This window comes from Protopterus annectens, chromosome 13.part0 (genome assembly GCF_019279795.1).
Source record: "Protopterus annectens isolate FY-2018-M chromosome 13.part0, PAN1.0, whole genome shotgun sequence".
Classification (NCBI taxonomy): domain Eukaryota; kingdom Metazoa; phylum Chordata; order Ceratodontiformes; family Protopteridae; genus Protopterus; species Protopterus annectens.
This window is the reverse complement of record NC_056747.1, coordinates 1,139,688,989-1,139,716,166: the sequence shown is the minus strand read 5'-3', so window position 1 is coordinate 1,139,716,166 and position 27,178 is coordinate 1,139,688,989. Positions and strand designations below refer to the sequence as shown.

At 36.6% G+C, this 27,178-nt stretch overlaps 2 protein-coding genes across 4 annotated transcripts in view; one reads left to right on the top strand and one right to left on the bottom strand.

Moving 5' to 3' along the window:
• The window catches only part of DCAKD (dephospho-CoA kinase domain containing), a 474,430-nt gene extending 459,339 nt beyond the window's left edge, over nt 1-15,091 (bottom strand). For all 3 annotated transcript variants that reach the window (XM_044055123.1, XM_044055124.1, XM_044055121.1), the window contains exon 1: nt 14,942-15,091. The gene's annotated coding sequence lies outside the window, so the exon portion shown is untranslated. The remainder of the gene's footprint in view (nt 1-14,941) is intronic.
• A 96-nt stretch (nt 15,092-15,187) lies between these two features.
• The window catches only part of NMT1 (N-myristoyltransferase 1), a 1,232,576-nt gene continuing 1,220,585 nt past the window's right edge, over nt 15,188-27,178 (top strand). The window contains exon 1 of the mRNA XM_044055120.1: nt 15,188-15,330. Within this exon, the coding sequence (XP_043911055.1) occupies nt 15,230-15,330 (101 nt within the window). The 5' untranslated portion in view covers nt 15,188-15,229. The remainder of the gene's footprint in view (nt 15,331-27,178) is intronic.

The following is a 27,178-nucleotide window of genomic DNA, read 5'->3' as shown; positions in this document are numbered from 1 at the left end:
TCCCCAGTAAGACTCCCCACACAGCTACAGAGTTGAGATCTCAGCTGAGTGGCCAAACCAAGACCTCTAGCACCCACTCTATCCAACCAGTGCTTCAAGGTTTGATTTACACACACACACACACACACACACACACACACACACACACACACACACACACTTGGGAAAGGCTGGCACAGGTTTACTAGCTATGCCCCCTTCTGCCCAGACTATAAGGTGGTTATCACTGCCACTAGCCAAATCCTTATCAGCTACTTTAAGGTCCTTAACAAAGGGTGTCCAATCTTACTGTGTAGTATTAATATTAATACAAATAGTAGTTTGACCAAGAGCAAGGTTATTAAGAGTGGCCCACAATGTCACCAAATAAATATGCAGGTACTGTCAAAGCTTAAATATCCCTACACAAATCATCCACAATGAAAAGTTTAAATATATTTTAATAATAAATAATAAAAGAACAAGAAAATACTCAGTTTATATTCACAGTGACATCAGAGTTCAAAATCACAGGAAATATTTAAAACAACATTGCAGGACAGTCTCAAATAAATAAAGAAAAATATCTAAACTAACCGTTGCTATATTCCTGACTATATCTAAGAGAATTACACTGTTCCCTAGAAACTTACTTCAGAGCAAGGCAGATGTGGTGAATGGATCTTCTAGTTGTTGTCAGGTCCAAGAGAGAATACAGAATGCTCTGCCTCTCTGAGAGAGTTTTCAAATTAATATCACAACAATTACTGCTGGGACAGCTTGCAGAATGACATCATTTCTTGTCATCTGACTCTATCCCAGGTGAAACCCCCACTGCTAGAAGCTAGCAGTACTTAGCATCTACCTATGCAAATACACACACCTCAGATCTTTGGCAGATGTTGGAAGTCAAGAAACAATTGCACTCCTTCACATACAAAACTAGTAAATATTTCACCTTAAAGACAATAGAGAGAGCTCCCTAATATAGACATTCTGTCTCTTGCTGCCATAAAGTAATTTAATTTCAGCTATTTTTCTAAAGTTAACCTCTTCTATTCCAGTTTCCACTTTTAAAATATATACATTTAAACCGTTACAGTAGTGCATGTACATTTCTGTTCTACTCCAGTAAAGCACGCTGTTGTTACATTTTAAGCACATGCACTTTTAGATCTTTTCAACACACACGTGTACAAACTTAGTTGGATATACACATGATATACAGTTCCAATACATTTGCAACACAAGCATCCTACACAAATCATGTTGATATTCACAAATGGCACACAATCATTTACAAAATTCCAAACAGCTGTACTAGCAGTATCCCCATTTGTCACACACGGCATAGTAAGACAGAAAGATTCTCCTAACTTTAAAGATTTGTGGAAGCAATGGGAAGAAGGTAGTCCTTTTCAAAATACTCCTTATCAATTTAGAGAGGTGACCTAGTGATGAATAAGCCTACAGAAATATCTCTGCTTTACTTGAGAAAAGGAAAAGTAACACCAGACACATACATTGTGTATGAATCCACCAAACATCACAGCATTGTGTTGTAAAGTCCTAAATGTATATTTGTCTAAGGATACACAGAGAAGAACCTACACCATTTAAGGAGTCAGGTCAGCGTACAATTAAGACACAGCAGTCTGTAAGACAAGAACCAGTAGAAGGGTGGGAAATACACATTAAGTTACTGCAGACTGAAAGTGTTGCAAAGCAAAAAGTATAATGTCACTACAGCCCGAAAGTGCTGCAAAGCAGAGAGAAGACATGACTGGCAGAAATAAAGCAAAAGGATCACACACAGACTGTATTCTGAAGAAAAAATTAGGCAGCATGACAAATGATTAGCCTGAGCAGAATTATAAAGTTTCTGTCAAGTCAAAATAGAAATCCTCAGACATGAAACATTCTAAGCAGCATATGGGTATTGAGGGTGGAGGCTTACTGGTAAGAAAGAGTTCACTAGTGTAGTTAAAGAAGAGACTGTGCATGTCTAGAGTTCTATACCACATCTGTCAATATAACAGAAAATAAAATAAAGGAATACTCTAGGCAAAGAAAAAAATGAAAATAAAGTGTGCTCTAAAGAGCCCATTTCAAAAAGAAAACAACTTAGAGAAGTAACCAGTGACTCCTGGATCAAGTCTTAACATCCTATGACAATTCAAATGCTGCCTACTTGAATCATCCACTCTGAAGACTGGGACTCCCATCTGCCCAAGGTACAAGCTGTAGTAGATGCATTAACTCAAGTTGAATTAACTGCAAATCCTTATAAAAAACAGAGATGAATTATTTGAGATGTTTCACAGGAAGGGGAATGGTCAGACCCTTGAAACAGAAATTAGATGCAGTATGAAAGTGGCCTATACCAAGCATAAACAAAACAATAAAAAATGAAATGAATAAACATAAAGGAATTATTGGGTTTATCTGGGTGTTTCTGGAAATCTGTAACTCACTTTGCAACAACAGCAAGCCCTTTAATTTAGTTCAGAAAAGGCAAACTTGACACTAAAAGTAAACTAGACAAAGGAAGCAAATATGCCTTTTAAGAATTTAACAGAAATACTATGCTCAGAGCATGTGCTATCATCTCCAGATTTTGGTAATCCCCTTTTAATGAATGAAAATCCTTCAAAAGTGGACCTAAATGCAGTGCTGTTGCAGCTCTGGGATAGAGAAACCCACCATGTAGGTCACTTAAGCCACCAAGAAAAGTAAAGTAGAAACAAAATAGTCCATGATTAAGAGGGAGTGTTAAGCAATAAAATGGGACCTCTCTTCCCTAAAATGCAGCCTTCTGGACACATAATTCATGTTAGTAACCAACCATGCCCTCTTTGTGTGGCTTCACAAACAGCTGTATTGGTGGGCCCTGTCACCTCATTTGCTCAGTTTAAAAAACTGACATTAAGGGATAGTATGTGTGAAATAAATTGTAACATTTACTTTCTGGTCAACGTTTGTGTGAAACAACCCCCATTTCTCAGAATGTCCTTGAGTTTTCTTATTATTTTTGATCTGTACCTAAGTTGGTTGCCCAGCTTACAGTCTGACTTTACAGGACTAATGTGCATTTTGTATGAAATGCAAATTGTATTTCACTCCCCCCTTCATTAGTCTAACCATTTATTCCTACTCTCTGCTGTACTACATACTTTATTATTATTACTGCTACCGATTCATTAACTGCGGTGGCGGTACTGCGGTAGCGTTGTCGCCTCACAGCTAGACGCTGCCCGTTCGATTCTCAGTTAGAGCGTCTACTGTGTGACGACATGCGTGAATGCGCGTTCCTTCGTTGAAGGTTGTGTGTTAGGCCCGGCAAACCAGCACGTAAAACTCTACTGCCAATCATTAGCAGACCAGAGTTCCGCTGTGGCGACCCCTAACCGGGAAAAGCCGAAAGACACACACACACACTGCTACCGATTCATTACTATCTTCAAACAGCATTTTGTGTTCATGTATGAAAAATATTTTTTATTGTCCACTGGAATTGCTGAATGGTTGAAAAGTATACTCCCTGCATGCAGAAAAAAAACAAGATTTTAGAAGTTTTTTATCCAGTTCAATTATATGTTTGATTATCCGAACTACCCTAGGTCCCAACTAGTTGGGATAACCGACTCTCTACTGTAATCCTATTACTTCTTGTTAACTTGCTTGTTTACTGTAATTTACATTTGTCCAGCCTGAGACTGAAACAGGTCCATCTTGATAACTACTCTACATCAGTTGCTAAACTGAAAAAATAAGTAAATAAAATAAACTGAAATATTTACTCAGTGGGCGTTGTTTGTGTGAAACCAGTTTGCAACTCTTCCTGATTCTGTATAATATTCCAGAATTTGCCTCATAATCTTGAACTGTGCCTCACAAAATGTAGGTTTTTTTACCAAATCATTAAGGACTGCAATCACTACATGGGGGAATGGGCTGGCTATGGATGAAAGCAATTCACCCTCTTGTAATTTGGTCAGCTTACATTGTGGCTTTACATGACTAATACGCACTTGCTGAAATAAGCTTTCAGTAACGTTTTATGTGAAACTAAGATGAAACTACCCCTTACTTTGCTTTATTTTGATCCTAATAACATATGTGGTTTTCAGGCAAATTTCTGAAGATTGCAGTCAGTAAATAATTATAAACGTTTAAGTTATGCCAACGTAAACATTGTTATTGAACCACCTTTCCAAGTACACAAGAGCAATGTTTAAAATGTGTCTCTGATTTGGGGGCTTTGACCCTCATTACTTGGCTTTCTGACACTTGCACTAATAGGTCAAGAGATATTATTTTTTTATCAGGGTCAAACAAGGTGGTCACAACAAAGTGGCTATGCACTGGATGATCCCACATGGCAATTACTTTTTTGTTTTCAGTAATTCTTTGTGGTTCATGTTTCCAGTACCTCCAATGTAGCAACCTTGCAACATTATTGTGCTTTCAATATACACACACTTAGCCATAAGTGTATCACAGGCTAGTGCTGTATTACAAAACCTACATTAGTTTGTACCTCCTACTTTTTCTATATATTGTGTAAAACAACATATATGTGGTTCACTGTGTTGAAATGCCACAATTTGTCTGTCATCTTTTGGTTTAAATTTGTCATGATTTATCTGATATTTATGTTTCCTTATTTATTTATTTGCATTTGATTTATTAGGAAAGCCCAAATGAGTGTAGGCCATTTTCAGCAGAAGTCTAGTGTGAAATGTATAGACACAATGCATCTATTATAATAGTTATTTTATAATGGACATTAACAGTTTTAATGAGTCTTTATTGTTTTAAGGCACACAAACATACATATTTACATAACAGACATTACAGCTGTTACTACAGTTTACAGTCATGATTACAGCTGTTACTACAGCTTTACCATCATGATGCCTGATATATACATATTTATGTATATTATGTAATCACATTAAATAAGATAAGGAGAAAAAAGATGATAAACAATTCTGGTTGAATGACACTGACACCTACTTTAACACATTTGGATTTAAAATTTTCTAGTGAATCATTGTGGATTACAATCAGTCAGTAATGCTATACATTAAAGTTATGCAATTAATTTACTTCAGAAAATGTACTAAAACCAAAGATCGGCTGACAGTAGAAATCAGGCAAAAATATTTTTGAACAATTTTATTAGCACTTTCGTTTGATTCAATCACCAAACTTCTTCAGAGAACCTCCTAATACAAAAGCACACTATATATATATATATATATATATATATATATTCATTAAAATAACATCATAGGTGTCTAACAGCTGACAGATATTCATAAAGCACTTATTTAAAATTTCTTCTTAAATATACTCATAATGTATGAACTAATTAAAATAACTAAAATTGTGTAATTATACAACTGAATAATAAACTCTTTACATTTTTCCATAAAACTGTATTTTATCTATCATATACTTTCAGCTTTAAAAGGATATTAACTGATATATCGTTTAAGCCAGGGGGGGGGGTACCCGCATTTAAATAAATTTGCCACCATGTTTCTTTATTCTCCAAAATCAATTTCCAAGGTCCCCCCTCTGGCATCCTTTGTAACCTGGTGTACAACCAAAAACTTAAAACTGTGTGCAGGATATTTTTTAAGAAGTTTATATAATGCATTTGTGTCCTTGTGGTGGGAAATATCATATGTGCGTTCGTATATTCTCTGGGAGAGTTTGCGTTCGGTTTTGCCCACATAAAATCCTGGGCACTTCACACAGAAAGCAAAGTAGACAACATCTTGGGTGTAGCAACTACATTTCCCTTTAACATGGATAGTCTTATTAGCTATTCGAACACTCGATCCCCTGAAAACATACAAACACTGATTGCACATCCTACAAGGACTCATCTTTCTTCCTTTATAACCCTGCAATTGTCTCTCCAGAATATTTTTAAAAATACTTTTGTATTACGAGGTTGTCTGAAGAAGTTTGGTGATTGAATAAACGAAAGCGCTAAAAAAATTGTTCATAAATATTTTTGCCTGATTTCTACTGTCAGTCGATCTTTGGTTTTAGTTCGTTGATCAGTTTGGCATTGGATTTCTTCAGAAAATGTAAGTTGATGCAAAACTTGTTGTTCTGTTAACTTTTTATGTAGGAAATGAATTGCCAAGACATGGTAAGCCGTACTACATTTAATGCTATTAACTGTCAAAAAAAAAAAACAGTTGCTAGAAAATCAAAATCTAAACCAAAGGAAATACTGAATATTGTAAAAGAGATAAAATAATTGGATGTAGGATCTTTAGAAAAAGGAAAAGGCAAATGACTTAAAATAAATGGAATTTATGGAAACAATACATGCAGAATAATGTGAAGGGAAAGCAAGACAAGAGCAATTTATGCAACATTTGAGTGAATGACAATTGTTAAAAACATTTTCATATAATGCTGGAAACTAATGAAAATGCTAACACTATTTTTTCTACAACTGTATCTTCACCTGTGCCATTGTCAAAATTGTGTAAATTTAATAATACTACTAAAAATATAGCAAAACCAGAACAAGCACCAAAGTGTAATTGTAGTTCAGTAATTCTGGTTCTGTTATAAAATAGACCAGAATGAGAAGTACCACTCTAATAAAGATCTGATTTAGTTGGGAAAATAAACATTCTAAGTAGAAGAGTAATATTTAAAAAAAAAATAACCTGATTTGGGGCCTTTGTCCATCATTACTTTCAGATTTGTAACTTATTCTAGAGCAATGACGTTGAGAGTACCTGTTTTAGGTGTGTTGTTGGCAACATTTCTTTGGAGAAGCGTTAAGCAGTTTCTAATAGGTAGTAGAAGCAACCTATATATAGAAGGGAGTTCCAGCAGACTGTATATTAAAGTTATTGGAAATGGAATCAATGTGTCATGTGCTGATATAACTGTTTTCGCCAAGTGTCTTGCTCTTCTTTCTACCTTGCCGCATTTTTTAAGTGTAATACATTTAAATGTTTAATGGTACAGAGGTATGACACAATACTAATTCTTGTCTTCTTGTACAATGAGTGTTCTGTTTACAAGTCTTACTGTACATTAAATCCTAGCTAGTTTTTCTCCATTACTTCAAAATGTGAGAGGGCGGCCACCGGTGGTGCAGGGGTTAGCGTTGTCGCCTCACAGCAAGAGGTTCTCCGGTTTGATTCTTGGTTGGGGTGCCTTCTGTGCGAAGTCTGCATGTCCTCCCTGTGGTTGCGTGGGTTTCCTCCCACATCCCAAAGACATGCTGTAGGTGGACTGGACATTCTAAATTGGCCCTAGGTGTGTGTGCCTTCTGTGGAAGGTTGGGCACTGGGCTGGCAACTCAACACCATAAAAACTCTACTGCCAATCACAAGTGGACAGGTGATCCACTGTGGTGACCCCTAACCAGGAAAAGCTGAAAGAAGAAGACTTCTATAAAATGTTATCAGGCAAGTAATTATTTATTCACATAGAATAGTAATCTAATAATTTGGTTGATAAAGAAAACAATGCTGTGGGTAACAAATCATGCTACATTAAGAGTCCTTGGTTGCTGATTACGTTTTCCTCATAGGGAAAGTGGAGACCAGGTACCGGCAGTTTTGGATTTTAAAAATCAGTGTGTGTGTGTGTACTTTTTTACTAGACAGTTACAGTCAAAGCTTAATAATACAAGACCATTCTGTTATGTTCAACATCATTTTGTCATTTTTGTTTTTTTTTTTAGAATTGTGTTAATGAGTGGTAGTATCCCATGATCCTATCGGAAGTGGAAGGGATTATGCTATTGGGCATGCAAATGTTATGCTAATTAGCCAGCCAGATTTTTGACATGTGCAGGTTGGAAGGTATGTGTCCCGTACTTTGCAGAAACTACCAAACTTAAGATATAAACATCAGGTGGCCATGACATCACAGCATCACCTTTCAATCACAATTTTACAGTTTTTTTTTAATTATTTTTTGTAAACCAACTGCAGCTTTAACGTACAAGGCAAGCATTTTTTTTCTATTCAGCCAAGGTGCGATAAGAGCCACATGACACTCAAGAGCACAGAAAGGTGTACATGTTACTTTACAGCAACAGCATATAGTAATAGCTTGACTGTTTGAGGTTTGGATTTATGTTCAAAGTAATTAATCATTTTTAAAAACTTTTTGTGACCTGGAAGTAGGTCAGCCTGTTGTATGAAAAATTACATGTTAGTAATATAGATGCGAAATGCATATCAGGTGGTGATTATGTAATCTTTGTAAATAAACCGAGAGATATAAAATTTAAGCTCTTTAGACTGAAACTGGATTAACAAAATACTAGACATTACCTGTATTTATAATATTTTTATATTTGAATTTTTTTATAGAAACCATAGCTGTGCTTTTTGTCATGCTTGAACTTGCACTAGTTTGTGGTACCATTATGAAACCAGCAACAGTTGTTTAATTATTCTTAATATGAAATGAGGCAGTCATACTAACATTAACTATCACTGACTCAGCGGAGATCTTTACAGAAAAATAAAAAAGCAAAAGAGGACTTGATTGAAGCAATGTCTGGATCTGTTTTCAAATATGCAATGCTTTCAACATTGCTTATAGTTAACATAGATTTTAAAGAAATACATGCTGGTGATGCTGGTGCATCCAAAGCACCTGTACTACAAATGCCACAAGATTCAGATGACACAGTGCTGAAAAGATGATGAATCACTTTTCTAGAAGTACTGACAATAAGGAAGAGAAAGGATATGTTGACGCAGCAACAAAAAAAAAAAAAGAGAGAGAAGAAACTCAAACTAGTAAATACCAAGATCTAACCTAGGATGAAGAAGAGGCAACGAATGATTTTATTTTATTCTGATAATGCAGCTTAATTGATACCTGCTCCAGGTGACTTGAAAGTTAATCTGGTTAACAGGGGAAGTGAATTTCTTCACAACAAAGATGGATCTTACTCTGCTGTTCAGTGAGAAGAAGAAAGGGGCCAATGCAGGCAGTCAACACCTGGCAACGTCATGATTTTTAAAAATCTTTACCAAATGGCAAAAATGTGTTGAAACTTTGAAATAAAAAAGTGGTTTGATTTTTTTTTTTTATCCAGACTGCAGATACGACAAAAGCTGGAACACCTATCTTAAAACTGTCTTTTAGATCTGGAGGAAATTATATCCTAAAGTCCCTGAGTATGAGAAATCCGAATCACATCTCTCCTGCTTAAAAAAAACGGAAGACCATGAAAACAAGACTGCAACTCCAACAAACTACTGATAAAAATCGAAGTGGAAATGAATAAAGAGAAAAAAAAATGAAGAAACATTTTACATCATCTTTGGATGTAATTATATTTTTGGCCAAACAAAACCTTCCTTTTCATGGTATGAATTTAGTAGAATTACTCTCAAATTATGACACAATTTTGAAGGAACAGTTTGTAAAAATTAAACATTATTCCTTCTGAAAAGAGAATGAGCTCGTCCTTCTCTCCAAAATTCAAAATTAATTAATTTAACTTCCTGGAAATTATGTAAGGAAAAAACAGTGGTGGACATTAAAAAAAGAAAAATACTCTGGAATTCTTTTGATAGTACTCCTAATGTTTCACACAGTGATCACATTTGTGAAATGATCAGATACATGCAGATGGAAGATCACCAGTAAAGTAGAAATAAAAGAATCATTATTGGGCTGCTTTTCTTTCCACTTTCAGGAAAACTGATGCTAAAGTCACAATATCTTGAAACAACAATAATGCAATGAACTAGAAATAAACCTTTGATATGATCATGGTTATGACAACACTGCAACTATGGCTGGTATTCATGGTGGCGATCAGGCAAAAATTGATTACATTAATCCTTATTTGTGCTTTGTACAAATTATTCGCCAAATCTTTGCAGAGTTCACACTTTTGGAAGTGCTTCTTCTTAATGTAACGCTTTTTGGAACATTTTCAGTTTGACCTCATCAATAAAAAATGTTGCAGAATGTAGGTATATCAATGAAAAGTACTTTCCCCAGACAAGATGAAGCAGTCATTATAAAGCTGTGTGTGTAGCAAAGCCAAGTGAATTTCAACCTATGAAGTATTGTGCGATCCAAAAGAAAATGTGGAAACAGAGAATCGGCTCAGGTTGTTTGCTGCTGTATGCATTTTTCTTTTCCTTTTCGGAGTTATCTTTTTCTGGTGCAAAGTTTTAGATTTGGTTAATCAGACACAAAAGTACTTGCAAACTGCCAGAATCAGCCTTGAACAATGTACAATGAAACTAAGCTTCACAATATTGTTCCTTGATTATCAGCACACAAAAATGTACAGAAGGCAATTAACTTTACAACAACAAACTGTAAGAAAGGATATTTGCGCAGAAAAAAAAAATCAAATTTCAAAGAACGCTAGGAGAAATGGCAAAATATGCAGTTCCTGTGTTGCCAGGAAAAATCAGAAGGGCAATGCCTGAATGCTTTGATCATTTTTTTAGAAATAGCTGAACACTGGATCAAATAATGTCAATATGTGCTTTCATTCAACCATTTTCTCTGTTTGTTTTTTTTTTTTTTTTGCAGAAGAAAACGAAAGATAACTTCAGAAGTGTTTAACAATCTTATTTACTTACTTATGCCCATTTGTTGACAGAGATATTCCAGCTGGGCCATGACAGACCCCTTTTCAGCAGAGCCCTGAAGAGAAGAGCTTCACCACAATTACGAACACAGTTGACAAAAATGACATAACGCAAACAAGTATGCAGTTAAAAATATGTATAGTAACATTATGGCACCCTATAGAACATTAAAAAATAATATTACACTTAGTTGCATTGATTTTATTAATTTATTTGATTTGATTTACGTGGGTAGAGCACTGATCAACTCTGAACAATTTCTGCCTCAGTCCAGGGTAAAAAAAATTACCAGACATACAAAATAGGCAAGAGTATAACACCACATACGTGTCAACAAAACCAAAACAGTACCAGTGATAGCATAGTGCTTAGAATACAAGGTAAATGCAATGTATTAATTTCCAATATATGTAAAAATTTCAAAAAATTTGAAAAATTACAGCAGAGTAATTCGGTAATGTGAAAAGGAGAAAAAGTTCTTTGTGGATAAGTTAGAGTGGAGAGGAGTTTAAGGGATGTGGCCTGAACGTTACCAGGTACATTCTGCATACCTAAATGTGATTTTAGTAGAGAATGAACTTGGAATAAGAAAATGAGTCATTAATTGCAGGTGGGATGGATTCCCACAGTTTGGACCCAAGAACTGAGAATGCATGGTTAGAGATATGTAGCTTGGACTGTGGGATTTATGTTTCAGGGTCTAAGTGATCCAAATTTCTTAAGTTGTATGTGGGGGGGAAATGTCTTCTGTTCATGGAGAAATTTTTAACAGTTGAGATTCTAGGAGCACGTCTACACCTTGGTTAATATGGATTCAGGTTGATTTTTTTAACATTTTACAGTGGTATTAATTTCTTAGGGAGAGTGTAATAACCCTACATATTTTGTTTCCTAGTGTTTGATTAGTGGTGGAGTTTTTAGTAGAGATTGCCGATATAAGAGGGAGGCTGAACCTGAGTTGAGGGACTATGATTCCTTTCCCTATTGCAGACATAGTGGAATGTAAGAGGAAAGAGAATATTTTGTGCCCAAAAATGTAGGGGATTCGTTTTTAACACGTAATACCAAGGAGAATATGGAAGTCAAGTGAAGCCAAGATACTTGAAAGAAGAGACTTACTCTAAGATATGGTTGTTGAGATCAAAGTTTGTTAAAAATGTTCTTGCATCTGTTAGGTTTTTATTTAGTACCAAAAAGCATAGATTTAGTTTGGATGCATTTAGTATCAGATTTTTTTGTAGCAATCCTCTCAAGAAGGAGACTGAAGTCAGATTGTAGATCTTGCAGTAAGACAGTTGGGGAATAATTTCAGTGGTGCAGGACCATGTCGTCTACATAGAAGGGAGGACAGGAAGGTGAGAAAGACTGAATGGAAGTTTATTGATGTACATAAAGAAGAGAATGTAGGCAAGAAAGGATCCTTGAGGTACACCTTAGAGTATACATAGATACACGAGTTTCAGTTCACTGAGAAACAGTGGTCAGTCAGATAACATCTGAATCATGGGGTGGCATCAGGGCTAATGCCTAGTTCTAAAAGGTGGATTACAATAGAAGAGTGACTAAGTCAAAGGCTCTGGTGAGGTCTATAAAAATTGTACCCAAGAACATACCTTTATCCATTGACATGACAATTTTATCGGTCACAGACCAGATGGTTGTGGCTATGGTCCTCCCTGACCAGATGGTATTAATTCCGTGAGTTGAAGGATGCCAATTTTCTCTAAGATTTTGCATAGGGGTGGGAGGATGACAATAACTGGCAGTGTTGCAGTAAAGTACAGACTGTTTTTCACATAACATGGACTGTAAAGTGTTTGAGTTGTGTATATCAAAGGTATACATTTCTAAATTAAAATTAATAACAGGAGCTCAAAGATCCGTCGATGCTGTCTTCCGAACATGAATATGAGATCAGCTTTGACAATGGCAGATGCAAATTTGCAGAATTTAAGGCATGAAAACTGGAAATGAATGATATTACTCATTACTGAAACACGCCAATATGTAGGTGTAAGTTTTCCCATTTTGATTTTTTTCTTATTGGCGTGATTATATAAACAAAGTTCAATAAAATAACTTTTTCACTGGCTGCACTTCTTTTCTGGGCATTTTTAATGGTTTTGTTTCATGATTATTACTGAAAATAATATTTTGTACACAGGAGGGGATAGCGAAAAAGAATCTGCTTCAGTGTCAAATTCGTTAGGTATGCAGACCACTGATGTACATACTTTTTTATACATAAAGAGTTGCAAATGCGCAATGCATTTTCCTTAATAAATTTTATTCTTTAATGCGTAAAGAGTTGTAAATACGCAATGCATTCGGTTTTGTATTAGAACACTACCCCACCAGATGTGCAGTAGCAAGGACCACCCACACTCCACCCACCACCCTGCTATGACTGTTCTTGCTAGTATTACTCTGAATAAATATGTGAAGACCTTCGCCATTAGAATGATTGAATGATAGAATGGCGAATGATTAAAATGATGAAGTTTACATCACATGGGATCACCCAATAACAACAGTCCAAAAGATAGATGCTAGAAAACAGGACATAGTGGTCCAAGAAAAGAAGACAAAAGTAGCATTGATTAACATCAAAGAGTGAAACAATACTATTCATGAACTTTAATTGTACTTTGACTTAGGAATGGGGTCCATTCCCGTCATGGTATTAGAAACCAAAAAGACTTGGAGAAATTAGAAAAAGTTAGAATGAATATGCAAGACTTTCTATATAGTTGAATATGGGCGTTGCTGTTAAGTGGGTGGTACGCAAATCCAAATTGTAGAATGCTGAAATGTATGCGCATATTTGATGCTGGTGTTACCTACAAAAAAAAAAAAAAAAAAAAAAAACAGAAACAGAATGCAATATATTATAAAAAGTATGCTTTAACAATGAGTCATCTGCTATTCTATCACCATTCACTGTGCAATACTGTCATTGCAAACACTAAAGGCCTCACGCTTCTTGACTACAACCTGAATGCAACTCACACGAGGCATGAACCTAAGGAGCTGTGACATCTGGTAGAAAACTGCACTTTCATGCTGCTTCTGTAAAGTGGCAAGCACACCCACACCCACCCCGCAAAAGCAATTACTGCTCAACAGTATATTAAAGAAACATGGGGGGTGCAATTCCTGTGCAAACATATAGTACACAATCCTGTGCAAACATATAGTACATAGGGAGTTTAACTACATACTGAAAAACTCCCTTGGAATGGCCCTATTTGAAGAAGGCAAAAGCATACCTCTCAAAGGTTTAGAATTTCAGAGATGGAAAGTTTCTCATAAAATTGTGGCTTTCTGGTAAATTATTCAGGGTTAGTGTCAGAAAATAGTGACAGATGTTTCAGACTTCATAGCCTTCAGAAAAATTCATGCTGATGCAAAACCTGTTATTCTATCAATTTTTTTAAGTTGGTAAGAGCAATATTTAAAAAGTGTCCCTATTTTGCTGCCTTTGTCCCCCTATTATTGGTAGCTTTGTCCAGACTTCTTGCTCTAACAGGTTGAGAGTTATGCCCCAAAGTTCGATCATATGATGAATATTCACCAGGCCAGTTGATAATCTGCATGGCTTGTCACTCACCAATGCTTACCATGCAACATCACAAGGGGATTGCCCTGTCAATCGTGTAGGCCACGCCCATTCCTTCTTGAAAATCAGGGTGGGGTAATGTTCTAATACAAAGCCTTGAAAGTGAACCAGTAAAGTACATCGCCCAGCATAGCTCTCAACCTTCCATTTTCTAAATGAGGAACACTAGCCCTCATAATGTGGAACACGCACTAATGGCTTACTAACAACTGATGGTTAAAGTATGCTGGTTTCACTTATAAAGAAGATCTTTTAATGAATGAATATGATTTATTTTCATTTACCATGGATTTCACTTAAAAATTCCTAACACTGAATGTGTTACAGACCCTTTCAATGTGGAACTTCGAGGTACATGAACTTAGACCCAAAATGAGGTAGATTCCTCGTAATGAGGTACACTTGAGAGGTATGCCAGTGCCCAGCAAATATAACATTACCATATGGCAAAAACTCCCTTTGCCTAGTGTTTCACATATAGCGAGTTTAGTATATCACCATAACATTTACAAATTGAAGACTTTCGTAATCAACGTCAGCGATTTTTCCTTACATTTTCCCCACCGGGAAGACAATACACCTTTCTGGATCCGAAATAAAAAAAAGTTAAATACAAAGCAATACAAGAAATAGAACTAGGTATCACAATGTCATATCTGTCTTTGCCAGCGAAGTATAAAGGAATTATGCGCCTTTTTCATTAAATCCTTACCTTTTGCAATTAACAAGGTACGTTTAAAGTGCAAGTAAGCAGTGTGGGACAACCATCACCAATCATTAAATACAATTAAACATGGTCTTCATATAAACATGCACCATGTCACACGGACGTTAAGTCTTCCGGGTTACACCTAACAGAATGATAATGTAGTTCTGAATGCGTAAAATCAATCAGCGGGAAGCGCAGATTATCCTTTCAGAACTACAAGTCCCAGAATGGTACGTACACAATGGGCGCTACGTCATCAAGAGTCTCGGGAGTCCCGCTTCCTGATTAAAGATGGCTGACGATAGTGAGACAGCACCGACTGGCTTGGAGGATCATGATCATGAGCATTGTAGCGACTGCGAAAATGAAGGAGAGCACATGCACAATAGCGGGTAAACATAAAATAAGAATAATTTGATCTTAAGTGTTAGAAAAGACTGTTTCCATAAAAGTCATTAGTCCTACTATGGCCCCCTATTTTTAAAGTGACATGAACCTGCTATTCTTGACAAGTAAGCTTGAATGAACAACGCTAAGTACCTCCTCCTTTCCACATTCTGGTTAGTTGGTAGTTCTCACAGGTCGGGGCTTATTTTAAGTGATTGGCTGTCAGGAGGTAGGGTGTATTAGGTTGTGCTGGGGCAGAGGTTGAACGGAAGCAGTTTTCTTTTCGTTCACTGACATTGAAAAAGCAGATGTTTATTTTGATAGAACTTTGCAGTAATTTCTATTTGTAAAGAAATGCACATGATTAATTTGATGTACAAGGTGCTGTTCCTTATTTTAAGCAGTCAAACTCTGTACAAGTTAAATCACAACTTCAAATGTTGTCCGGCTTTTTGGTTCAAAACAATTTTGTAGTTTTTGTGTGTTTTAGATTAACTTCAACTTGTTTTGAAATTGTCATACTTCGCCAGTTTGAAGTCCTTGCTTTTGTACTTTGGCAACACAGACTTTAAGAGATCTAGATACCGTTTTATCTCACATGAGTGCTTCGTTTAGGCCTACCTGCCCCTGTTCTTGTAGGTGTAAGTTGCCAGCAACTTTGTTTCACCTGTAAATCTGATGCGTCCATCTAGGCTGTCCTGTATACCATTGCTTGTAACATTGTTTTCTTACTATAATGCCTGGCTCTCTCTTTTATAGCCGGAGTGAGGGCTTAAGCAGTAAGTAATTGGGGGTAAAAAGACTCAAAAGTAGAAAGTCGGGACGCTAAATTAATATCGACTTCAGAAATTGCAAGTAATAGAGAAAATAACCATCAATGTTCACTGTAAAATACATTTTTTAAGCCAATTTTAGTACAAATGATAAAAATGTTAAAAAAAAAACTAAGTCGTCATTGCCGTATGCCTTAAGTAGCCTCAAAATAACCATAGTTGCAAGGAGTTCTGAAGTCCTATTGTGATTTGCGGGGTGTATCAGCCATAACGGGAGTTTGTCATAACTTGCTTCATGTACAAAAACTTATAAGCACACAACAAACTGGAAAATGAAACTCAAACCAAGAGCTGTAGATAGAAAGGAGGAGCGAACACAATTCTTGTAGTACTTTCGTTCAAATTTATTCTTCATGAACTTCTTCAGGGAAAAGGTTGCTTCATGTATTAGACCCAAACGTGCTCTTTGCAATCTTTGTCATGTCACGTCAAGATTATTTTGTACAAGTGGACAGCACATAGCGACTGTAAAACAATTACAATTATTTGAGAGTGAAAGAATGAATAGTGCTTTTGTGGTGTTTTAGATATACGAGGCGACTATTTTAGGTTTTTTTCTGTAACAATACAGTATGTCAAATAACGTGCTTCATTGCTAAAATTAAATTAATTCCAATTCTTTGAAGATTTTTAGAGGTCCATCCATCCACAACACCCTTGTCTTGTTTTTGCACATATGGTCTTTGAGAATACTGCCTTTGATAACGTGGAAGCCTTTCTGACCGTTAACAACTTGAAATAGGAAGCTCACAGGATGGTTAAGGCGTTCGTTTGTTTTTGATAAATTAATGATTCTGTATTTTTTTTTTTTTTTTTTACCAAGGATATCCGTTTGACCGACCAGTTCAGTATGGAGCTGTGAAGAACATGGGCTTTTTAAGAATGAAAAATAACTATTGTCATAATGAAGTACACTTGAGAAGTATGCTATTTTGTTATGGCTCACAATATTATCAGTAATATGTGAATTTGGCCTGAAGGAAAAGGGGCAATGGAAAGCACTGCACTTGCAAACAGCAATTCTTACATTTTTTGACATGCAGTGTTTGTAGCAGTCAGGTTTCAGGGCAGACCTCTCAGTTCATCTCCCTTTTACAGGACTGGTCTTATTTTCATGTGTGATTATCCCTGTATGTGCATAATTTTGGAGGTATGTCCTTATTTTCAGGCTTGATTTACACAGCCACACAATTTTCTTAATCCCCCTCTTTTTGTATGTGATTTTTGAAGCTGTGTAGTGCACAGAAAACTGCACAATGTATGACAAATAACGTACGAGTGGCACCAATAATTCAAAGAGTACAAACCTTTTATATCTGTGTTTTTCCCCCTAGAAGCAAACATAAATGAACTTGTATGGTAGAATTTTGCAGTACTGTTCATTAAAGTCTATAGATTATCAAAAAGTGTGAAATGTGCTTATAATTTTCCGTCATTTTTGTAACTCTGGTTTTTAAATATGTTTCTAACATTCCACAGTCCTACTGGAAGTGGAAGACTTGTATGCTGTTTGGTATTTAATTTTATGCTAATGTAGCTATCCAGTTTTTGTCTGGTTGTGCATACTTTTTGAAGGTATTTGTATCTACTTCTAATGTCTGCAGTTGATGGGGTATGTTTCAGGTAGCCCTGAGGAGTAAAGCTGATGAAACTCTAAAGCAGGAAGTCAGATAATTTCAAGAAAATATGGGCCATAATGAGATGGCATACAGTATGCCTCATTATGAACTGAAACAATAGAGTACATGCAAATATGTATCAAGAAGTACTAATCTGATATTTGTTTGATCACACAAAGATGTGATCTTTAGGTAGGTGTTAAGATGTCCGCAACTGCAAGACTGCCCTGACACACCTGTGTGTGACCAGTAGGTGAAGTAATAAACTATGTAAGAACAGCATTATGATACTCCACTATCAGAGACGTACCTGTAGTGTAGAAAACAGCAACATGCAAGTAACTTGCCAGAGAAAATGACATGTTTAAACATGAGTTGCACAATTTATAAGCTTTAGAGAGCTGCTAGCACATGAGGGTTGCAAATAAATTTTCAATAAAAGTAAGGTATTGCAGACTATCTCTTAGTAAGTAAATGTGCCTAGTATAGTATTTTCAGTAACATGTCACTAAGTCACACAACACTGAGAGGTCTATTACATCTGTAGACGTTTTTGCATTCTGTCTTGCAGGCTTTGTCATGCATGCATTTGTGAGGTAGCTTGTTCCTGAGTTTGCTAGCAAATTGTTGTTAATCCATTAAGTGAACTGGGACAAAGGTTCTTTTTGTGCATTTTTTTAATTTCTTTTTGACTTAGAAATTGGCAGCTTCCATTAACAAGCCTGTTCCGAGCATTTGTGAGTGTTTCTGTGTACGTATTATTCATCCTCTGCAAATTTTGCAGTCTCTTCACATTGTCATTTCTGTCATACTAGTTCCTTGGGGGGGGGGGGGGTACATATTAAAGTTTCTTTGATGTTTCAATGCTGAGCTTCTGATGCAAACTTGAGAGTCCTACATGGCCTCAGATCTGCAGACAGAGTGATACCTGGGCTTCGTAAATACAACCCCCCTTGACCAGTTGGTGTATACGCCCACTAGAAGTTCCAACATACTGGACCTCATTCTCACAAATATGAGAGGAAACTGCACCCCTCCCTGCTGTCACGTCATTCCTCTTCATAAGGACAGACCTTAAAGCTGTAAGAAATAAAAATCGGCTCTGTAAACCCAGTAACAGTTTATGGTTAAGGTGTTTGCCTTACAAACACAAGCTGCAGGGTTTGAGTCTCACAAGGGGTAATTGGCTAGGCTTAAAATGGCTCGCAAGGGCAGTTGGCTTAGTACTAATCTATGAACCTATGAACTTTTCCAAGGCAAACTAACTTTTATCAAACAATAGTTTGCCAAATTCTGTGTCCCTCGAAACCCAGAGGACACAGCAGCTTATGCAGAATTGTTTACAGAGACAAGAAAGGATGAGGGTAAATTCTGCCTGTCCTTACATTTTGTATAGTATTTCACTCAGGCATTCTTAAACTTACATAATTAGGCATAAATTACTATATAACACACTAATGTTTCAGTGCCTGGCTTCTCATGCCACCTATGTGTCATTTTACCCAAATCTTAACTGCTATTTTTGTCAGTCTTAATAAAATGGTGTCTTAACTGAATGCAGTGCAGAGCTCATTAGCTCCCTTTCAAATTCTGAGAAATATCAGGTAATAATAAATATTAAAAATGCCAGCACTGAACACCACAGAGTTCAATTAACCATACCTTTCCACAGATATACAGCCTAAATTAAGTATATTTTTTATTTTTTATTTGCTAAGAGCAGGCTGCTATCTTTCTTCCTAATATTGTGTTCTGTCTTTTTTTTTTCTCTCTCAATACCCGCATTTCTCGTTTGGTACTTTTTTCCCCTCTGTATATCCTTTTCTCCTGAATGCAGTATTTTCATGTTGTTTCCAAGTACTAGTTTCCCCTCTACTACTTTCTCCAAGAACATCTAGGACTTTCTCTCATCCTTGTTTAGTGCTTGTACTTTTTATTTTTAGGTGAACTCTGTGCTTTTTTTACTCTTTGTATTTCTTCCTGCTTGGTGATATATACTTTACCTCATTGTTAGAATCTTTTACTTGAAATATTCTGTACGTTGTTTATGGGATGTGATTGTTTCATTAGTTTATTACAAGTAATTGTATTGAACTTAAACAAGAAATGTGTTAATAATTATGTATGATACAGGCAGTCGTACATTTTATACAATTATCTCTTTTGGAGGAGAGTGACATCCCCACAAATTATCACATTAATAACAAAGTCCTTTGCACTCAGTCAGTCATGAGGGACTTTGGCACCCAGGTTGATAGCAAACTGACTTTTGACCACCATATTGGGTCTGTTGTACAGAAAGCTGTCTATATGGTCCACCTCATTAGTAAGGGTATCTCAAGTAAGAGTATTTCACCCAGGGACAAGGTGGTCATAAAATCCCTGCATTCTTCCCTTATAAGACCCATTATTGAGTACAATGCCCCTTTTGTCATGTACCTCACAAAGCACATGCAGCAGCTGGAGAGACCACAAAGGTTCCTCACCAAGAGAATCCAGTGCCTCAAACGTCTGCCCTACACAGGATAAATGCTCTGTTCAGACTCCTCAGATGTCTGTTTTTTTGAAGCTTGCCCATTTGTGGCTTATATCTTCTCTTGTTCCCGTAAGTAGTATGGAATACACAATCCATCAATGTCTATAACTGTGTACTGTCTCATTTTCCACAGTAACATAACGGCTTGCCTACCTTTCTGTGAAATAAGCTTCATAGTGATTCCTCACACAGTCAGTGAATTTGTTAACATTTATTTGGGGTTTGAAAGTTTCAAATCTTCTAACTGCCCATCAAGCATATCCCTGCTACTGGTTTAGATCTGACCATCTCAAGCCAGTTATAATTGTCAGTGGTTCAAATCCTGAAAGTGCTACGTTAGTACACAGAAGCTGTAATATTGTAGTATTAAAGAAAGAGTGAGATGCAGCTCACTGTCTCGAGCACCACAGGCAACAGTGGTCTCCATCACTTGCAAGTCTGACCAGTGTCAGTACCCCCGACTTATGCTTTATCTTGCTTTTTGTCTGCAGCTGCCTAAACTGTTGGGTCAGCAGCTTTTGCTTGGCTACTTCAAAGTACGTCACCGCATCTTTAACCATGGATCTATACACTTCTGATCGCAGAAATATGGTTACAGCTTTAGGCACTTCAGGAACAGTTGCCTGTGAACTTTACTGTATGTGCCTTGTAAATTTAAGGGTCTGCTTCATTTTCATGTAATGAATATTTCTTGGATTAAAACACCTTTTGTCACATGTTAACCTACCTCTGGTCATGCATGTCCTATGCCTTGGTATTCCCCACAGTGAATCTGAATTTAACTGCCTGAAGCTTGTTCAAAACTTCTACTGTCTGAATACTAATTAGTGTATCTCTTTAACACTACATTACAAAACTCTTCGGCACCTTTACTAACTGCTACTTCAATAGTGTCATCTAAAGAGCTGTAGTCTTTGTTTACTTGGCTTTACAAGATATGGGCCCATCTAATTAAAAGAACTGCTTGTACCATACTGTCCTTTTTTTTGAACTTGCTACCTGGGTGATTCAAGGAAGCCCCAACACTCGGCAGCTTTGAGGTATTACTTACTTTCTCTTCCTCTTTAACTTGGTATCCATGTCCTCATATCGGCCCTAGGACCTATACAAGCCTAGCCATAACAATTCCCTGGATATTTCTTCCCACACTGTTTACTTCCTTGGACCCCTGTCTAGCAGGGCGACTGACGTGATCCCCATTGTGGCTTATTTTAATGTCCTACATGTGCAAGACTGTATTTTTTGAACTCTTTGAAATGTTACCTTCTACAGAGTTTGTGTATTTTGAGTTTTTAGTCATATAGTGAAAAAATAATTTATTTTGTGAATATTTTCATTGGTATTTCTTTGCAAGATGTGTAAGGTGCACACAGTATTGTAAGGAAAAAAGGATAAATATTTTCTTTTAACCATATGCATGTGTATATAAACTTTTTTTAACAGACAAAGTACTAGCAAAGCAGTCTTTTGTTTATATCTGTAATAATGTGTGGGTGTATATACACAGTTGTATAACGCACACAAAACGCAAGTAATGAATGGATGGTACATGCAATGTGACTGCTACTGAAGCAATGTATGTTGATAAATAATTCTGTTTATATTCACAAAGTGAAACAATTTGAACCAGTGGATCCTTTTTTAATAATATATACAGTTTTACTCTTTTGTTAAAAAAAAAAAAAAGCCTGAACATTTTATGTTTTCATAACCCATATTTTTTTCATCAAAACATGCTTGGAAATCCTGACAGATAATTGATGTTTGTGTACAATGTTATAGTATCGTAGAAAATACAAGGTAATTGAGTCTTGCGACCACTCATGGCTGGCCAGTCCCCACCCTTAGACTATACCTCCATTTTCAAGAACGACTGAGCTAGTCAAGCCAGTGATGAATTTGTGAATACCCATCCAATCATCAAGTTCCTGGATTAATTAAGATAATGTATCGCACAGCAGACAGGTGATACACTGTGGCAACCACTAACTGGGAAAAGCCGAAAGAAGATCGCACTGTTTAATTTACAGTAGTAGTCCATTCCTGATACAGAGAAAGCACTGTTTAATGAACTATCTCCACTGTTTTATTTGGTTCCCCTTTATAATCTCGAAATACTGAAATCTTGAATTTCAGTATTTCGAAACCATAAAGGTGATCGTTCAAAATCTCGACACCCCAAAACCGTGAAATACAAAATTACGAACATATACACACCACACAACACATACTGTCCTACTCACACTACATACACAAACACAACACAAATCAACACACTTGCATTACATTTAAGCAGAGGGGCAAGCCCCCCACACCCCCCCACTACATATATATATATATATATATATATATATATATATATATATATATATATATATATACTAACTCCGAATTTGCACAAACAGGAAAAGAACTCGCACCCAGACATTCCACAGTCCCTCGCACACATATACAAACACCAACAGATCCAACTCACCTGCCTACCCTAACCCACATATACAACTTACAAACACACACATACATTCAAACTTCCACCCAAAACCCTTACAAAACACTCACTTAACCTTAAATCGCACCTAAATCCATACACTACACTGTACACCATCCACAGACAACACTGGATGTAACGAAGCATAAAGCCATAACCGCCATTTCAAGATATTTGAATTCATGATTATGCACTTTTGCTATTTTAAAAATTCACCTTTATGGTCTCGGGATACTGAAATTCGAGATTTCACTATTTTGAGATTATAAAAGGGGAACCGTTTTATTTATATGTTGATGAAGATTTAGATCCCTGGTTCAGGTATTTCTTGGGCTATTTGATTTATGAGGATAGAAGAGGTCCAGGAACACTAATGGTACAGTAAGCAATATATATATCTTGCCTCAGGATTCTACTGAATAAAGGGATAATTCTTCTAGTCTTTTTTGGCAAGTTAGGAGTTTTGATAACTGATCTTAGTTAAAACATCTGGTGTAGTTAGTTATGCTAAGTAGAAGAATCTTTTGACTTCCTTCATTACGTGCTGATCGAAGGAGAGGGAATTGTCAAAGGTCTCTAACAATAATGTAGTTTTGGAGTAGGTTGTTGTATTGTAACCTTCTTGGGGGTGGGTGGGAGGGGCTTGTTTATCAGATTATACAATGTTGCATTTTTTTAACATTTGAGCCCATGATTAGTGCATTAGGTATTTACAAGTGTGAATTCATGCTTAAGGGCTTGGACGTTGGAGGGTGTCTTGATAGTGACTCCCATTGTACAGTCATTTGTAAACGTGGTTAGCCAGAGGTCTTGGTTTATGGTCTGGAGATAATTAAATACTGAAGAACAGAGATCCCAGCATTGAACCCTGCAAGACACCATTGGCCATCTTCTTATTCTCTGAAGCACCTGCTACTTCAATGTGTGAGTTCTGTGACTTATTACTATCCATTTTACCGCATGCAGTTGTATTTGTAGTGCATTAAGCTTGCTTACTGTGGCCTGCTGAATTTCTGCAGTGTGGAGAGCATGATCACCATATATGGTCCATTAACCCTTTCAAAGAAGTTAATCAAGTTCGTTGCACAGTATCTACCCTTTAAAAAAAAAAACTGTTGTGAATCTAGCCTGATAAACTCCATTAAAATGTCATCCATTCAGTTATATGTTCTATTGCTTTGCAGATAAGACTTGTCAGACTGAGCCTACAGTTCATAGGGTCAGTGTGTTGGGACCTCCCTTGTGGAGTCTCATCATCCTGTTGCCCTTGACTAAACTCCAGTAAAATAGAGTGGTTCTGCCTGGGCTTGTTTGGTATTGTTTGTTAAACAGCCTGGTGTATTATCAACTTGCATGGTGGAAGTATTTTTAGTACCTATAGTATATGTTCTTTAGTGATGATGAGAGTTCTGAATGGTTCAAGGATATGTGGGTTTTGGATAGTGGTCTCTGAGATAAAATTTGCACTGACATTTGGCTAAAATTTTGACAATGTCTACTGAGACAAAGTAGGTGGTGCCATAAGTGTAGAGCAATGTTGTGTGTTATTTCTTAGTTTCCTAATTTAGATACAGAAGGAATTTTAGTTATCCATGGCTTCAGATGCTAACCTAAGTTCATGGGTTGTTTTAATAACCTAATAGTGTTTTTCAGGTTTTTAGTCAATTACTTGATGTTATCCTAGATATGTGGGTCTTCTGCGCCACTGTATACCTAAAGGAGTTTTCTTTTTTTTTTAATTGTAGAGTTTATTTATGTTGGACTACGAGGGTGGTTTGTTTTTAGATTTCCCTTGTGTTCTTGAACTTCACCCCCCCCCAACCAAAGAAAAAATGCTGACCACACAGTTCTTTCTGTTAATTTTATTAAAGAAAAAAATCCACCCTGGTTCTTCTAGTATCCTAGATGACAAATTTAGTGGAAATTTTAGTCCGCCCACAGTTGTAACTTTACACAGTCCAAGCTGTCCCCCCTTTAATTACCATGTAACAAGTAGTTTTTAGGAAGGCACACAAAAAACACCACGTCCATGGGTCCCGATAACGTATAAGGTTGCCCGATTGTCACTACTAAGTATGGCCTTTTTGAACCCCTATTTAGTCTCTTTAAGCCTCTGCCATGGTTGCATTCCCAAAGCTGGGGGAAATGGTCATTGTAATGTTACACAAGAGTGGCTCATCTACGGACCATGGTAAGTATAGACACATTGTCTGACTTGACAGTTGTGCTGTTTTAAGGAGGTTTGAGATATTGTAATAATCTAGACATTGAACATCTCTTGACAGTGGATCCTCATCATTTTGACTTTGTTAAAGGCATGTGTAAGAGTTGAATTAATAATTGCTAAAACTTCCCTAAATCATTTCATTGTAGTATCAAAAGAACCTTTTCTGAGAAACCTTAATGATTTGGAAAATTATTTATTAGCAAGAGTAGCGGAGAAACTTCATTAACGCTCTGCACATGTTAGGCCTGCCTATGATTGTGGGCAGTATCTGACCGAAAAAGATGTGCCATAAGATCGAAAGTTCAAAAGACTGAAATCAAAATGTCAAAAACGTTTTTAATGCTGGGGGGGGGGGGGGCAAGCTTCCTTCATCTGCCAATGGGGGAGGGCTGCGCCACCCACACCTCCAGCTAATTATATATACCAACTCTGGGATTGCACAACAGTGGCAATTTTCGATGTTTTTAGTTTCTTAACTTTCGATCTTGTGGTATAAACCCAGATTTCCATACGTCTGTATGTCATGCAGGTGGAGACAATTGCAATGCCAAAGTACTTGAGGTTAATTTATGCAGATGGAGAGAAAATGGGACTTGAATGTTTCACTGAGAAGGTTATATCATCCATTGCCATTGGGAGTCTAAATATATCCACAATTGTTGTGTATAATGCCTGTTTGACAATTTATGCATGTTTTTTTGGATGATATTTTTATCATCTGGACAGGAAGTACTGATTTGTTAGAGAATTTTGTGCAGTAGTAAGAAGTACTACAAATTGTTTGTTTTATTTTATATTCAACATTGGTATGGAATCCCGTGTCATTCTTGGGTGTTCTGGTAATAAAAAGTATAGAAATCTAGAAGGACCACATATTCTAATCAGTTTGTTCACTTTAGTCGTGGTTATAATTTTTATCAGAAATAAGGCATTAAGAGACAATTTATAAGATTTTCTAGAATAATATCTGAAGATGAGACCTACAGAGCTAGACATGGGCTTATGTTTTTTTCCTAGGAGTTACTCAAGTAAATTGGTGCTTGACATGCACATTGACAGAAGAAGTGATTGTTGTGCATCAGTCTTGAAAGGAACAATAAAGGGACATGGAAGTGAATAGTAATAATATAATTCCATCTACCGTGAACTATGGTGTTGCATCATTCTGAGGGTATCCCTTTACTGTGGAATATCGTGCAATCTGATTGGCATCTTGTAAACGGCCTAAGTCGTGATATATTTAAATTAAGTAGTGATTTGAAATTTACATACAAAACCCGTCACAATATTGGTGGTGTATTTGAATGGTCAGGTAATACTGAAGAACAGTTTGTTATAATGTCAGTGTGGTAACTGCAGCAAATGTAGGTTTATTTGTTAGGATCTTAGTGATTTTGTCACAAGATATGCTAGAGTGATCGTGTGTAAAGGTAAATAATTGTAATACACAGAGTGGTGTGTATTGCATTATGCCTTACTTGTTCAAGTTTTTATGTAGGCAAGATGGAGGGATGCTCTATTTATAATGGTGATGTGACAAATGCTGTTTTTAGATATTAAAGTTCTGCAATGGTTTTTAGAAAATACACGTGGAAAAGGTTGTTAAAAATTTAAGGGCAGATGCTTGGACTAATTTGTTTTATAAATATATTGGAAAAGTTTGTTGGTGAGCAGTATTTTACCTGGCCTGAATGAAAATATATCATTACCACCTGTTTTCAAAATGAGGTCTGTACTCTGGTTGTGTTAGATGATTGGTTCATAGGTAGGTACAAGGCTAGTGGCCCAAGGGCCTATGCAAGCCTAGCCAACAAGGTTCCCAGGCTTACGCCACCCAAGAAAGATATTTTCCTGTGCTACTGACGAGCAGAGACACAGAAGTGATCCCCGGGGTGTATTTCCTATTTCCCATCCACTCCTCAAGATTTTTCTTGAAGAGTGCTAATGAAGAACTTTGCTTGACATAGATGGGTAGCCTGTTCCAGAGTATGGGAAGTCTCTGGGATAGTATGGGAAGTCTCTGGGATAAGTCAGAGTTTCAACATTAGATTTATTGTTTCTTGGCTTGCTGTTTCCTAATGAAGTTGCTTTCTGTGTAAAGAAAGCACTCCGGTATTGTAGGTTAAAAGTGTTCTGTAGATTTCGTGTGT